Below are 15,427 nucleotides of genomic sequence, written 5' to 3'. Positions count from 1 at the left end.
TCTTCTTCCTATTTGTGTCCTTTAGGAGTGGTTTCATTGCAGCAATTCGACCATGAAGGCCTGATTCAAGTCTCCTCTGAACAGTTGATGTTGAGATGTGTCTGTTACTTGAACTCTGTGAAGCATTTATTTGGGCAACAATTTCTGAGGCTGGTAACTCTAATGAACTTATTCTCTGCAGCAGAGGTAACTCTGGGTCTTCCTTTCCTGTGGCAGTCCTCATGAGTTAGTTTCATCATATCACTTGATGGTTTTTGCGACTGCATTTGAAGAAACTTTAAAAGTTCTTGATATTTTTCAGATTGACTGACCTTCATGTCTTAAAGTAATGATTGACTGTCGTTTCTCTTTGCTTATTTGAGCTGTTCTTGCCATAATACGGACTTTGTCTTTTACCAAATAGGGCTATCTTCTGTATACCACCCCTACCTTGTCACAACACAACTGATTGGCTCAAACACATTAAGGAAAGAAATTACACAAATGAACTTTTAACAAGGCACATCTGTTAATTGAAATGCATTCCAGGTGACTCCCTCATTAAGCTCGTTGAGAGAATGCCAAGAGTGTGCAAAGCTGTCATCAAGGCAAAGGGTGGCTACTTTGAAGAATCTCAAATATAAAATATATTTTGATTTGTTTAACACTTTCTTGGTTACTACATGATTCATTTACATTACATTTACATTTAAGTCATTTAGCAGACGCTCTTATCCAGAGCGACTTACAAATTGGTGCATTCACCTTATGATATCCAGTGGAACAACCACTTTACAATAGTGCATCTAACTCTTTTAAGGGGGGGGGGGGTTAGAAGGATTACTTTATCCTATCCTAGGTATTCCTTAAAGAGGTGGGGTTTCAGGTGTCTCCGGAAGGTGGTGATTGACTCCGCTGACCTGGCGTGAGGGAGTTTGTTCCACCATTGGGGTGCCAGAGCAGCGAACAGTTTTGACTGGGCTGAGCGGGAACTGTACTTCCTCAGAGGTAGGGAGGCGAGCAGGCCAGAGGTGGATGAACGCAGTGCCCTTGTTTGGGTGTAGGGCCTGATCAGAGCCTGAAGGTACGGAGGTGCCGTTCCCCTCACAGCTCCGTAGGCAAGCACCATGGTCTTGTAACGGATGCGAGCTTCAACTGGAAGCCAGTGGAGAGAGCGGAGGAGCGGGGTGACGTGAGAGAACTTGGGAAAGTTGAACACCAGACGGGCTGCGGCGTTCTGGATGAGTTGTAGGGGTTTAATGGCACAGGCAGGGAGCCCAGCCAACAGCGAGTTGCAGTAATCCAGACGGGAGATGACAAGTGCCTGGATTAGGACCTGCGCCGCTTCCTGCGTGAGGCAGGGTCGTACTCTGCGAATGTTGTAGAGCATGAACCTACAGGAACGGGTCACCGCCTTCCATGATTCCATATGTGTTATTTCATAGTTTCATTCTACAATGTAGAAAATAGTAGAAAATAGTAAAAATAATGAAAACCCCTGGAATGAGTATGTGTGTCCTAACTTTTGCCTGGTGCTGTATGTCTTTCCACTACAGACCATTCTGGTCCTTGACCCTTATCCTCCCGCTCCATATCATCAGAACTGACACCCATATTGTTCGCATTCAAGTAGAGCTAATGCTTCTCAAACATGTTCTCCACTTCGCCCGCACTACTCGCCGCACGCTAGCTACGTCCCGAACCACGTGTTGCCAGGGTTAGTTGTAAAAAATATTTGGTGTTGCCCGAAAACTTCCGGACGTCATGGCGTTGTAACCGTCGTCGTCCCACGTTTACCCAATCATATCGAATGTTCTTACCTATTTAGCCAATAGAAAGATAAGTTGTACAACACTGAAAGTTTAGTCCATCAACTCTAAATAGCAAGCCGCAATTTATGTAGATCTATAAACAACATGAACCCACGCATACTAATATCAATGAGTGACTTGGGTCAATACATGTATTAGTTTATCTGTCATTGCGCAGCTGACGCAACGTTGACATTGTCCACTTCAATTTCAGTGTGTCAACTAGCTACAACAGTATCGTCGGCATTAGAGGACATGGATGTGTAACTAACCAAAACGTGATTATAATTTTTTAATAGTAGAGCTGTTCCCGAGCGTAGTATTCTGATATGCATGTGTACGGATAAATACCCATTATATTTATTGTCGCTAAATTAAGGAAATAATGTTTAGGCAGAGTAAAACAGTTCTCCAGAAACTTCGATTTCTAAGGTGAGTAATGTAACGTTAGCTAGCTAGCCTGTCAGCTAGCCAGTTAAATACTGTAACGTTATGTTCAAACACCTTTCCTTCAGTGGTGTCAAGTATATCGATGCTTTCCTTACACGTAGGTAAACCTGTACAGCTGTATTCTTGCTCTGTGTTCTGCTGTCTAGAAAGACATCTAAACAAATGTATAACGTGATGCAACAGCTGATGCAAGCCAGCAATGGTCTCTCTCTTGGCAAATCCAGTTTCCAGGGGCATAATCCATCATGGAGGTTCAGGAGCACCCCAGCAACAGAGAGGGCATTGCAGTACCAGGCAGGACAGAAGATCCATGGCTTCACAGTCAAGGAGGTGAAATGACCAAGTCATCACATTATTCACAACAGTGTTTCTCAGTCATGGTCCTGTTTTGCCCTAGCACTAAAACACCTGATTCAACTAATCAAACGCAAAAACAAAAATGTGCATCCCTTTGGGACCCTAGGATTGGAAAACACCAATCCACAACAAAAAGATCACCCTGATTCTGATCATCTTCACATACAGTTTTAGTCAAGGGTTAGCGTAAGGTAAAGATAAAATGTGATATTATCTTCCTGTATTTCTGCAGGTGGCTGATGTTCCTGACCTGTTCCTTACAGCTGTCAAACTGACCCATGACAACACAGGTGCCCAGTATCTACACGCAGCTAGAGATGACAAAAACAATCTCTTTAGGTAATAATCCCACATTTGTGGGATTGTGCTTTATTTGGATTAGGTCAAATGTAATTTGGATTATGTCAAATGTAACCTTGTCCCCAGGCTCAATTGCTACCGTGACAGAGAGAGAGCGGGCTGGTGGAAAAGATTAGATCAAAATAAATGTTTAGTTTAATAACAAAATACTTATTTTAAGACAATGCTTTTTGTAATGACAGTGTTTCCTTCTCTTGTCCTAACACCTTTGCAGTGTTCAGCTCAGGACGACCCCGATGGACAACACAGGGGTTCCACACATCCTGGAACACACAGTGTTGTGTGGCTCAGAGAAGTACCCCTGCAGAGACCCCTTCTTCAAGATGCTCAACAGATCACTCTCCACCTTCATGAATGCATTCACAGGTTGTGTGTGTGTGTGTGTGTGTGTGTGTGTGTGTGTGTGTGTGTGTGTGTGTGTGTGTGTGTGTGTGTGAGAGAGAGAGAATGGTGTCTAAAATCATTGTTTTTCATTCACAGCCAGTGATTTCACCATGTATCCATTCTCCACACAAAACGGGAAAGACTTCCAGAATCTCCTATCTGTGTATCTGGATGCAGTGTTTTTCCCTTGTCTGGGGGAACTAGATTTTCGGTAAGTGTGATGTTTAAATAGATGCCTCTTTAATCAGAATCAGTGACATCAGAAGTCTGCCATTCACACCCTTGTCCTCAATGGGTTTCATTAAAGGCAGGAGGGATGGAGACTGGAGAATGAAAACCCTACAGATCCTACCTCCCCTTTGGTCTTCAAAGGAGTTGTCTTCAATGAAATGAAGGGTGCTTTTGTGAGTTATTTCTTTCCAAACTATTAATAGATATTTAATTGTATTTGTGATTAATTTGTGAGAATTAGGCTATGTTAATTACAGAATCATTTGCTCAGGAGATGGACAAATGGATGTCATATTGGAGTCTTACAATTCCTCTCTGTTTGTGATTTCAGTCAGACAATGAGCAAGTGTATGCCCAGCACCTCCAGAACAAGCTGTATCCTGACCACACATATGGTGTGGTGTCTGGAGGGGAACCTCTGGCCATCCCTGACCTCTCCTGGGAGCAACTCAAGCACTTCCACGCCACACACTACCACCCCAGCAACGCAAGGTACAGTCTAACATGTTGCCACACTAGCTACTGCTCCATACTAGCAACACACTGTAAAGTACATTGTGATACACCATGACCTGTACAGTACACTGTCACACATTACCACTTAGCAATGCACGGCACAACACACTGTCACACCCCAATATTAAATACTCGGTACAGTCGCACTGTGTCTTGTCACACAACTCTGTTGGGCCTTGGCAGTAACAGGGTTTCCCTTTTCTGCTCCTCAGGTTCTTTACCTACGGGGACATGCCCTTAGAGCAGCACCTGAAACAGATCCATGAGGAGGCTCTGTCCAAGTTTGAACGCACTGAGCCTGACACTGCTGTCCCTAACCAAGTCCACTGGGACAGGCCCGTGAGTCTTCCCATTTAGTATCATTGTAGCTCAGTCAGTACCAGCTGTCAGATATTAGTTAATTCATTATCAGCTCCTAGATTTTCCAAATCTATTCTCTCAACTTGAGCAACTTTGGCAAGGTCTATGGTTTGGAAGTTTGAATACATTTTACTGTAATTGCTTATTTGAATGATCTTGATGATAAGGTGCTGTTTAATAATGTTTTGATGTCTTTTTTTAATGTGTGAAGCCAAATATAAATTTCCACATTGTGTGGACAATAAAGCTTTTATAATTCTTGTAATTCTAATTGATTTGTCCACAGAGAGAGGACCATGTGACCTGCACTCCCGATGCTATGGCTCCTGATGCAGCCAAACAGAACACACTGTGTATGAGCTACCTGCTTGGAGAGTATGTAATGCTGATCTACTGCAACACTAACAGTTGTTTCTCTAAAATTGTGTCTGGGATAGTATACATTGGTCAGTTTTAAAGCGACTGTAACCTCAATTGGTGCATACTGTGATTTCCATATGCATTTTGGTCATTTAGCTTGAAATCAGTAAGTGATAATGTAGTGGTGTCATTCATGTGTTCTTCTCTCTGCAGTATCACAGATACATTTGAGGGCTTCACCCTGAGTCTGATGTCTTCTCTGATGATTTCTGGACCCAACGCTCCCTTCTACAAGGCCCTTATAGAACCCAAGATAGGAACAGACTTCTCTTCTGTCGTAGGGTAGGTTCAAGTGGGAGGCGTTTTAGAACTTGTTACATGAGAACAACATTGTCATAGTATGCTGGGGAGCAATGTAAGAAATGTTGTTTAAAGTGTTTGCCTTTTAAGTGGAACAGTATATACTTAATTTACCGGTGTATATTTTTCAGATATGATGGGAGCACCAAAGAGGCATCGTTCAGTATTGGCTTACAAGGAATGGCCGAAGAAGATATCGAGAAAGTCAAGCAAATCATCATCCAAACCTTTGATGAGATCATTGCGTAAGTGCACTTGCTGCTAATGTTTCTTGTAACTTTTGTCATCACAATAATGCCGTTTCATCTAACTGTACTTCCCTCCTAATGGTCCAGTAATGGATTTGAGGAGGAGAGGATAGAGGCCCTGCTTCATAAGATTGAGATCCAGATGAAACATCAGTCTACCAGCTTCGGCCTGTCTCTGGCCTCGGTGAGTACAGTACAGGGCCACAGCATGACTAGTGCCTCCCCTGTGCTTTAACCATGAACAAGTCCTTGACAAGTCCCTAAACACACACATGTTGACCCTAAACAGAGATTAAATGTGCAGGGAATTACATTGTACAGTGAGCTCCTAAAGTTTTGGGACAGTGACACATTATTTGTTGTTTTGGTTCTGTTCTCCAGCACTTTGGATTTGAAATAATACAATGACTATGGGGTTAAAGTGCAGACTGTCACCTTTAATTTAAGGTATTTTCATCAATATCAGGTGAACTGTTTCGAAATTACAGGACTTTTTGTACATAGTCCCCCGTTTTTTTGCGGACCAAAAGTATTAGGTCAAATGTACTTTTATTTAACCTTTTATGTAACTAGGCAAGTCAGTTAAGAACACATTTTTATTTACGATGACGGCCTAACCCGGACGACGCTGGGCCAATTGTGTGCTGCCCTATGTGACTCCCAATAATGGCCGGTTGTGATACAGCCTGGAATCGAACCAGGGCATGTAATGACGCCTCTAGCACTGAGATGCAGTAAAAGCTAAGTATTTGGTCCCATATTCATAGCACGCAATGACTACATCAAGCTTGTGACTACAAATTTGTTTGGATGCATTTGCTGTTTCTTTTGGTTGTGTTTCAGATTATTTGGTGCCCAATGTCATTTTGGAGTCACTTTAATTGTAAATATGAATAGAATATGTTTCTAAACACTTCTACATGAATGTGGATGCTACCAATGTTATGGATAATCCTGAATGAATCGTTAATAATGATGAGTTGGAAAGTTAGATACACAAATTGTATCATTTCAAATCCAAAGTGCTGGAATACAGAGACAAAACAACCAAAAATGTATCACTGTCCCAATGCTTTTGGAGCTCACTGTATATAAAGACAGACTCAAGAATGTACACATAACCATAGTGATTGTCCTGGGAGCACTCCTGTATACAGTATGACCTCTGGTAAGCTTAGTATTCCGTTAGTCAGCACCTCTCTAATTATTTTGGTGTTTTGTGTGGGTCAACTCATGCTTACTTGTCTCTGCCGTACATAACTTCCTGCTGGGACCACGATGGACACACACACACACACACACACACACACACACACACACACACACACCTGGGCAGCTCTTGTGTAACCATGTTTCACCCTGTATGTTGTCTCTCTGCTAACAGTACATAGCTTCCTGTTGGAACCATGATGGAGACCCGGTTCAGCTGCTGAAGATCTGCGACAGTGTGACCCAGTTCAGACAGGCCTTGAAGGACAACCCTCGCTTCCTCCAGGAGAAAGTCGTGCACTACTTCAAGGTGAGTAACCAGACAGGAGAAAATAAGTTGAGTTTTAAGTTTCAGTATAGACAGCATCTAAATCTGAATTAGGTATGTAACAGGAAATTCAACAAAACAAATCCATAAAGGAGCTACAGCAGTCTAATCAAGAAAGTTGAGAAGTCATCGTGCAGGGGTCATAGACCATGGTGTTGTTGAAAGCAGAACATGACATCATCAGTGTAATAATGTCATTTACATTATTTAGTGTTGTGGTCATGTCATGAGTGTCATGTTTGTGCCCGTGCAGGATAATACTCACAGACTGACTCTGTCTATGAGTCCTGATGAGGCGTACCTGGAGAAACAGGTCAAAGCAGAGGAGGAGAAACTCCAGAAGAAGATACAGGCTCTGTCTGAGAGTGACAAGAAAGACATCTATGAGAAAGGTCAGTTCTACGTCTGTAAAGGAGAATAGAGACTCATTGACTTCATTATGAAAAACAAAATATTCTGTGTTTTCAATTCAGGTCTTGAGCTGCTATCCATTCAGAGCAAGACCCAGGATGCTTCATGTCTCCCTGCCCTGAACGTATCTGATATTGAGCCAACGATAGCAGTCACACGTGTGGAGATGGGCACTGCAGGTACAGTACTTACTGTATTAATGGATACATGCTGACGCTACACTCTAGTTACTCTGGGTTCTGAGATTACACTCTAGTCCACCCAGTCTGTCTGTTTTGATAGACTAAACCCCTCATTTAAAACAACATGCACGGTACTATGGATACGTGTTGATGTATAAACTCTGTAGCTCCCTGGAGAATCAGTCCTTGAAGTTCAACGTTAGGACACTCAGGTCATTTGTCTCATGGTTTAGCCTACCTTTGACATTTGTCCTGTTCTACTCTCTTCACCCCACTAGGAGGAGTGCCAGTACAGTACTGTGAGCAGCCCACCAATGGCATGGTCTACTTCAGAGCTATGTGTAGTCTCAACAGCCTCCCTGAGGACCTCAAACTATACGTTCCCCTCTTCTGCAGTGTCATCACCAAGTGAGTCCAGAACCAATATGATATGAAAGATAATTTGTGTATTGTCCAGAAGGCTTAGCTCGTGTGGTTTCATATACATGTGTTGAAGGTAGATGTCGACCGATTATGATTTTTCAACGCCAATACCGATTATTGGTGTACCAAAAAAATCCGATACTGATTAATCGGACGATTTTTATATATATTTGCAATAATGACAATTACAACAATACTGAATTAACAATTAACCCTTTCATTTTAACTTAATACAATACATAAATAAAATCTATTTAGTCTCAAATAAATAATGAAACATGCTCAATTTGGTTTAAATAATGCAAAAACACAGTTTTGGAGAAGAAAGTAAAAGTGCAATATGTGCCATGTAAAAAAAGCTAACGTTGAATTTATTTTTACAGGGACAGTGCACATTAATCAACATTTTAAGTTCCTTGCTCAGAACATGAGAACATATGAAAGCTGGTGGTTCAATATTCCCAGTTAAGAAGTTTTAGGTTGTAGTTATAGGAATTATGACGCGTCGACTATTTCTCTATACCATTTGTATTTCATATACCTTTGACTATTGGATGTTCTTATAAGCACTTTAGTATTGCCAGCCTAATCTCAGGAGTTGATAGGCTTGAAGTCATTAACAGCGCTGTGAAGCAAGCATTGCTAAGAGCTGCTGGCAAATGCATGAAAGTGCTGTTTGAATGAATGCTTATGAGCCTGCTGCTGCCTACCATCGCTCAGTCAGACTGCTCTATCAAATATCAAATCATAGACTTAATTATAACATAATAACACACAGAAATATGAGCCTTTGGTCATTAATATGGTCGAATCCGGAAACTATCATTTCGAAAACAAAACGTTTATTCTTTCAGTGAAATACGGAACCATTCCGTATATTATCGAACGGGTGGCAACCCTAAGTCTAAATATTGCTGTTACATTGTGCAACCTTCAAATTTATGTCATAATTATGTAAAATTCTGGCAAATTAATTCCGGTCTTTGTTAGGAAGAAACACAGTTCGCAACGAGCCAGGCGGCCCAAACTGTTGCATATACCCTGACTCTGCTTGTACTGAACGCAAGAGAAGTGACACAATTTCTCTAGTTAATATTGCCTGCTAACATGCATTTATTTTAATGAAATATGCAGGTTTAAAAAAAATATACTTCTGTGTATTGATTTTAAGAAAGGCATTGATGTTTATGGTTAGGTACATTTGTGCAACGAATGTGCTTTTTTTCCGCAAATGCGCTTTTGTTAAATCATCCCCGTTTGGCATAGTTGAAGTAGGCTGTGATTCGATGATAAATTAACAGGCACCGCATTGATTATATGCAACGCAGGACAAGCTAGTTAACCTAGTAATATCATCAACCATGTGTGGCTGTAAAATGAGACATATGATAATTGAGAAGGTGTGTTATTTCAGGATGGGCTGTGGAGGGCTGGACTACAGGCAGCAGGACCAGCAGATGGAGCTGAAAACAGGAGGCATGTCCATCTCCACATCAGTCAACCCTGACTACTCTAACATGGATATGTATGAACAGGTCAGTCCCCAGCCAGTCAGTCAGTCACCATAAAGCCTAGTTTATACCCTACACAAGTACGCAATGCAATTAGCTACAAGAAAGAGCATTCTCAATCACCTCTGATTCACAGGGAGTTCTACTTTCATCTTCCTGCCTGGAGAGGAATCTTCCTGATATGTTTCACCTGTGGAGTGACATATTCAACAGGTAGGCTCACATGTCCATTAGAATAATACCATGGAACAGTAATACATGGTTATATGTTCTTATCAGATAATTATCAAACTGTAAATAATCCATCTATCACTAATAATCCACATGTCCATTGTTTTCTAATAAGTCATTTGATTGATATTATTTGAGCCCTTGTCCCTCTCTGCTCTGACCCTTGAACCTTGACCCACAGCCCGCACTTTGATGATGAGGAGCGTCTGCGTGTGCTGGTCATGATGTCGGCTCAGGAACTGGCCAATGGGATCTCTAATTCTGGTCACATGTATGCCATGACACGGGCAGCTCGCAACCTTACCCCAACAGGAGAACTACAGGAGACCTTCGGAGGGATGGAGCAGGTGAGAGGGGGGAGGACTGTGGTGAAGTCAGACCATGTAACCTGAGGGTCTACAAGCGAAGAAAAAGCTCTAATGACGAAGGACACTGGTATTGTACCCTCTGAATGAGAATATAATGCACTTCTGTACCCTCAAATGAAAGAAATCTTGTGTATCTTGAATATCAGGTCAAGTTTATGAAGAGGGTCGCAGAGATGCCAGACCTCACCCAAGTTCTACGGACACTTCCTAGAATCAAGAGACACATTCTCAACCCACTGAACATGAGGTGGGTAAAGTCTTTACACGTGACAGTTACTTATCAAAGGTTAAGATTTTACTCTGATTTCTCTATGTGGACTTTACGTAAAGTGTTTTACAACTTCTTCGGACAGATGTGCGGTTAATGCAACACCGCAGAAGATGTCTAATGCCGCTGGACAGTTGGATAACTTAATGTGTAACGTTGCTTCCAATAAGAAGGATCGCAAACCAGTCCAGTCCAATATCACTGAGGTATGAATTTGTCACACTATCTTGGTACTGTACTGAGACTGCACTATAACCAATTGAAATGAGTACTGTGGGTTTGTCCCAAGTAGCACCCTATTCCCTACATAGTATGCTATTTTTGTGTCACGTCTGCTCCCGCTCTTCCCCCCCCTGACGCTTGAGGGCGCCAGGCTGCCCTGCATTCACTTCCATTACGGACACCTGCCTTCCCTCGTCACGCGCATCAGCGATATTGGACTCACCTGGACTCACTCATCACCTGTTATTACCTCCCCTATATTTGTCAGTTCCCCAGCTCTGTTCCCCGCTTCTGCATTGATTGTCTTTTGTTTGTGTTACCTGTTTGCTGACGCTGTTCCTGTCTCGTTCCATGTCTGTTATTTATTAAATGTTTTACTCCCCGTACCTGCTCCGTCTCTCCAGCATCATTTCATGTGACATTTTGACCAGAGCCCATAGGAATCTGGTCAAACGAAGCGCGCTGTGTAGAGAATAGGGTCGCATTTGGGACGAAGCCTGTATTTCACTGTGAGTTGACAGGATTTTTCATTCACTTTTCTTTTGATCCTAACAGAGACCTCTTGACCCACTGGCACCCCCTGGATCTGGCCCAAGTAGAAAACTTGTCGCTGTGCGTATCGCCTCCGCTTTTAAACTAGGCCCCGAGGCCGTATGTACTATATAGAGCATCTCAATAGGAATTTGCCTTTTTAGATCACAATGAATAAGATTGCATCGTGGACAGGGGACCTGATCCTAGATCAGCACTCCTACTCTCAGACGCTTGATCCATACAGCCCCTGAACATTAGTTTGATCTTACTTTCATTGGTCTCTGACCAATGGTCTTCATTGGTCTCTGACCTCCATATTCTACCATTGAGCTAATGTGAGTGTGTTTGATCATCCCCACACAGGAGCCCAACTTCAAGCCCTGCCAGATGAAGACATTTTTCCCAATGCCCTTCCCAATCAACTTTGTCAGCGAGTGTATCCGCACCGTGCCCTTCACCCATGAGGACTGTGCCAGGTGACTGTCTTAATACTGTGTCAAGCTATCGCCCTAGTAGTTCATGTTCCATATCTTTCCAAACCCTCTCAGATCCATGTTTACATTTACTAGGGTTCCAAAACTCTGGTTACTTTAGAAAATGCACAAAATCCAGAATCCTTCAACCAGAGTTTCTGGAAAACGTTCCCATGCTCTGCCCCCTCTCTCCCTCAGCCTGAATATCCTGGCCCGGATGATGACTTCTAAGTACCTGCATGGAGAGATCAGAGAAAAGGGTGGGGCCTACGGTGGAGGGGCCAGGATGGGAGGAGGACTATTCACCTTCTATTCATACAGGTGTGTAGTGTATTAATGTACTGTAATAAGACAGGATTATATTGTACTCAAACAGGTTTTAACAGTTGTTAACCAGATAAAAAAATTACAGAGTCACTGTCGAAAGAAAATCTCCAAAACTGGAACTTTTCAGGAAATGGAAAATAATACATGCAATCACGAAACATCGGAACTATTTTGAATGCATTTTTTTGATCTTAGAGTCATGAAATTGTTAGTTTTTACTCTGTTTATTTAGTACCTAACGGACAACTAGGAAAAGCTAAAACCAAGTTTATTCACCCAATGGGTCAGAGAGCTGAACAGACAAATACATTTTCCCACATGTGCATGTATATATACCCCACTTTAGGTGGAGTCTTCTCCTTTTCTCTAAACATTACATCTTCATTGCTAGGCAGGAAGTTAAGTGATGTGGGTAATAAACTGTATCTTCTCCCTTCATGTGACCTGACCTGACGTCAGCCCCCATTCCTCACTAATCCACAGCTATCCACCCTTATCAGTGACGACAACCATGTGATTGCCTTTCCCTTCCTCAGTAACATTCCAAGCCCCTGACTCATATCCAACCTTTATTGACCCACCATATACATTCCTCCTACAGATAACCATTAACTTCTGATGTAGCAAGTATTTCAAATTACAACCCAACAACTGAAACCAGACTGTGGCCCTTCTCCTTTCCATAGGATACCTGATGTCTAACAATAACATGTTCTGACAGAACGAAAACGTTCTGCATTTCATATTTCACGTTTAGAAGTCAGAACCTATCAAAATGTTCAGAGTACATTAAGGGGAGTTATTTAATTAAAATGAATGTAAAATTTGAATGCATTAGATAACTTCTCATATTTAATTTGTATGTCCCTGTGTTTATTTCAGAGACCCCAACACGGTGCAGACTCTGTCAGCGTTCCGTAAGGGTGTGGACTGGGCCATATCAGGACAGTTTACCCAGCAGGACATCAATGAGGCCAAGCTGTCCATGTTCTCAGCCGTGGACTCCCCCGTCGCCCCCTCCGATAAAGGTAGAGCACCCATATTCCCTATTTAGTGCACTACTTTTGACCAGAGACATTGGGGGTAGCCCTATGGGCCCTGGTTTAAAGTAGTGCACTATGTAGGGAATAAGGTCCCATTTGGGACTTACTCAGAGCCTTCCATACTGAACAGAGACCCCACTGGATGACAAATACTACAGCTGACAAAAGATGGGCCCTTCCTTATCTCTCCTGGAGTTGTCCAAGCTCTAAACCTCTACCTGACATTTAACATGCTGTTCGTTTATGTCCTTTATGTCCTGTTAACTTTTACTGTACATGAGGACAGCACTGGACACATTTACAGTGTCTACAAAGACATACATTTCATTGGAGACTTCTAAATGACAAGTTATAAATGGACCAAAACAAAGAGATGAAATAGACCGACTGTCAATCCATGTCTTGACACATCACACCACCGTGTTGCAGGAATGGGCCGATTCCTGAGTGGAATCACAGATGAGCTGAAACAGGCCCACAGAGAGAGACTCTTTGCTGTCACAGACAAGAACATTGTCGATGTGGCTGGCAGGTAATGTAGTTTTGGTTGAATATCATTTCAAGTGTTGAATTTGTAATACAGATATGAACCTGTTTTTTGAGTGCTCCAACTACAGTTTACCAAGAATTAGTCTTTTTCGAAGTTGTCCCTAGGTAAGCCATATTATTGGACTGAATTAAATGTTATATGCAGAGAATGGCCATTTAATATTTTGGATTTATGTTTTACACAGGTACCTTGGCATTGGACAAAGGACATGTGGAGTTGCTATTCTGGGCCCCGAGAATGACACCATCAAGAAAGACCCCTCATGGGTGGTAAAATAACCAGACATGGAATTATCCACTTTTGTATTTTCCAATTAAGCGACTTCAGAGGCACTGTGTCATAAGATGGTGAACATCAATGTTACTTGATTGTCCTGAATAACTGGACTGTGTCCAGTAATAATATAACTTGAATTGTATTGAATTAACCAGAAAGTCTATTTGGTTTTTGGGCAAAAATGGAATGCGCACAACAGAGAACAGATGCTCTGATAGATAAAATTACACCTCACCTCGATACCATATTCATAATATACAATTATGACAACATACATTTCATTTATTAGTGTACTTTCTAGACAGACTCAACTCTGGCTTCTAAATGTATGCAAGTATGTACAAAGATGGCTTCTGTCTATTGAAATACTGTATTTCCATAGGGTACATATAATGAATACTGAACAAAAATATAAACACATTTAAAGTGTTGGTCCCATGTTTCATGAGCAGAAATAAAAGATCCCAGACATTTTCCATGCACATAAAAAAACAAATGTATCTCAAAAAATGTGCTTACTTCCCGGTTAGAGAGCATTTCTCCTTTGCCAAGATAATCCATCCACCTGACAGCTGTGGCATATCAAGAAGCTGATTGAACAGCATGATAATTGCGTAGGTGCACCTTGTGCTGGGGACAATAAAAGGCCACTTTAAAATGTGCAGTTTTTTCACACAACACAATTCCACAGATGTCTCAAGTTTTGAGGGAGCATGCAATTGGCATTCTGACTGCAGGAATGTCCACCAGAGCTGTTGCCAGAGAATTGAATGTACATTTCTCTTCCATAAGCTGCCTCCAACATAATTTTAGAGAATTTGGCAGTATGTCCAACCGGCCTCACAACAGCCGACCACGTGTAACCACGCCAGCCCAGGACATCCACACCCGGCTTCTTCACCTGCGGGATGGTCTGAGACCAGCCACCCAGACAGCTGATGAAACTGAGGGTTTGCAAAACCAAAGTATTTCTGCAAGAAACCATCTCTGGGAAGCTCATCTGCATGCTTGTCATCCTCACCAGGGTCTTGACCTGACTGCAGTTCGGCGACTTCAGTGGGCAAATGCTTACCTTCAAGGGCTATTTTCAATATGATAATGCATGGCCCCATGTCGCAAGGATCTGTACAAAATTCCTGGAAGCTGAAATTGTCCAAGTTCTTCCATGGCCTGCATACTCACCCATTGAGCATGTTTGGTATGCTCTGGATCGACGTGTATGACAGCGTGTGTGTTACAGTTCCCGCCAATATCCAGCAACTTCACACAGCCATTCAAGAGGGGGACAACATTCCTCAGGCCACAATCAACAGCCTGATCAACTCTATGTGAAGGAGACATGTTGCGCTACATGAGGCAAATGGTTTTCTGATCCACGCCCCTACTTTTTTTTTTAAGGTATCTGTGTTCCCAATCATGTGAAATCCATAGATTAGGGCCTAATTTATTTATTTCAATTGATTGATTTCCTTATGAACTGTAACTCAGTCCCCCAAAAAATATTGTTGCATGTTGCATTGATATTTCTGTTCAGTGTTTGTATAAAATATGACCATTAAATTATTATGTTGTAATACAACAACAATGTGTCATTTATGATATACAGTACCAGCCTACTCATTCAATGGTTTTTCTTTATATTTACTATTTTCTGC

General features: G+C 42.0%; 1 protein-coding gene across 2 annotated transcripts; it reads left to right on the top strand.

Annotated features, from left to right (window-relative positions):
* The first annotated feature begins 1,938 nt into the window (after positions 1 to 1,938).
* On the top strand, positions 1,939 to 15,354 carry LOC139551304 (presequence protease, mitochondrial-like). Of its 2 annotated transcripts, XR_011670241.1 has the most exons (28): positions 1,939 to 2,222; positions 2,465 to 2,570; positions 2,830 to 2,936; positions 3,172 to 3,323; positions 3,438 to 3,552; positions 3,649 to 3,745; positions 3,904 to 4,064; positions 4,301 to 4,427; positions 4,735 to 4,823; positions 5,022 to 5,150; positions 5,300 to 5,413; positions 5,504 to 5,600; positions 6,801 to 6,935; positions 7,207 to 7,345; positions 7,427 to 7,543; positions 7,825 to 7,954; positions 9,384 to 9,504; positions 9,617 to 9,693; positions 9,893 to 10,058; positions 10,226 to 10,326; positions 10,433 to 10,553; positions 11,125 to 11,181; positions 11,467 to 11,579; positions 11,775 to 11,897; positions 12,786 to 12,931; positions 13,376 to 13,478; positions 13,681 to 15,135; positions 15,171 to 15,354. XR_011670241.1 is itself a non-coding variant. In XM_071362803.1 (27 exons), exons 1-27 carry the CDS (start codon positions 2,176 to 2,178, stop codon positions 13,772 to 13,774), a joined length of 3,084 nt encoding a protein of 1,027 aa, XP_071218904.1. In that variant the 5' UTR covers positions 1,939 to 2,175; the 3' UTR covers positions 13,775 to 15,354. The 2 variants fall into 2 exon arrangements, 1 of the variants encoding a protein (XP_071218904.1); XM_071362803.1 differs by having other exon boundaries at positions 13,681 to 15,354.
* The last annotated feature ends 73 nt before the right edge of the window (positions 15,355 to 15,427 follow it).

The sequence above is a fragment of the Salvelinus alpinus genome, chromosome 23 (genome assembly GCF_045679555.1).
Source record: "Salvelinus alpinus chromosome 23, SLU_Salpinus.1, whole genome shotgun sequence".
In the NCBI taxonomy this organism is placed as follows: Eukaryota; Metazoa; Chordata; class Actinopteri; order Salmoniformes; family Salmonidae; genus Salvelinus; species Salvelinus alpinus.
Note: the sequence above shows the minus strand (reverse complement) of the source record. Positions and strands in the feature narration are given on the sequence as shown.

Excerpts from the sequence above, each read along its gene's own strand:
- LOC139551304 (XM_071362803.1), top strand. The coding sequence starts at position 2,176 with ATGTTTAGGCAGAGTAAAACAGTTCTCCAGAAACTTCGATTTCTAAG. Across the intron at positions 5,151-5,299 it reads GACTTCTCTTCTGTCGTAGG|ATATGATGGGAGCACCAAAG; the intron begins GTAGGTTCAAGT and ends TATATTTTTCAG. Across the intron at positions 6,936-7,206 it reads AAGTCGTGCACTACTTCAAG|GATAATACTCACAGACTGAC; the intron begins GTGAGTAACCAG and ends GTGCCCGTGCAG.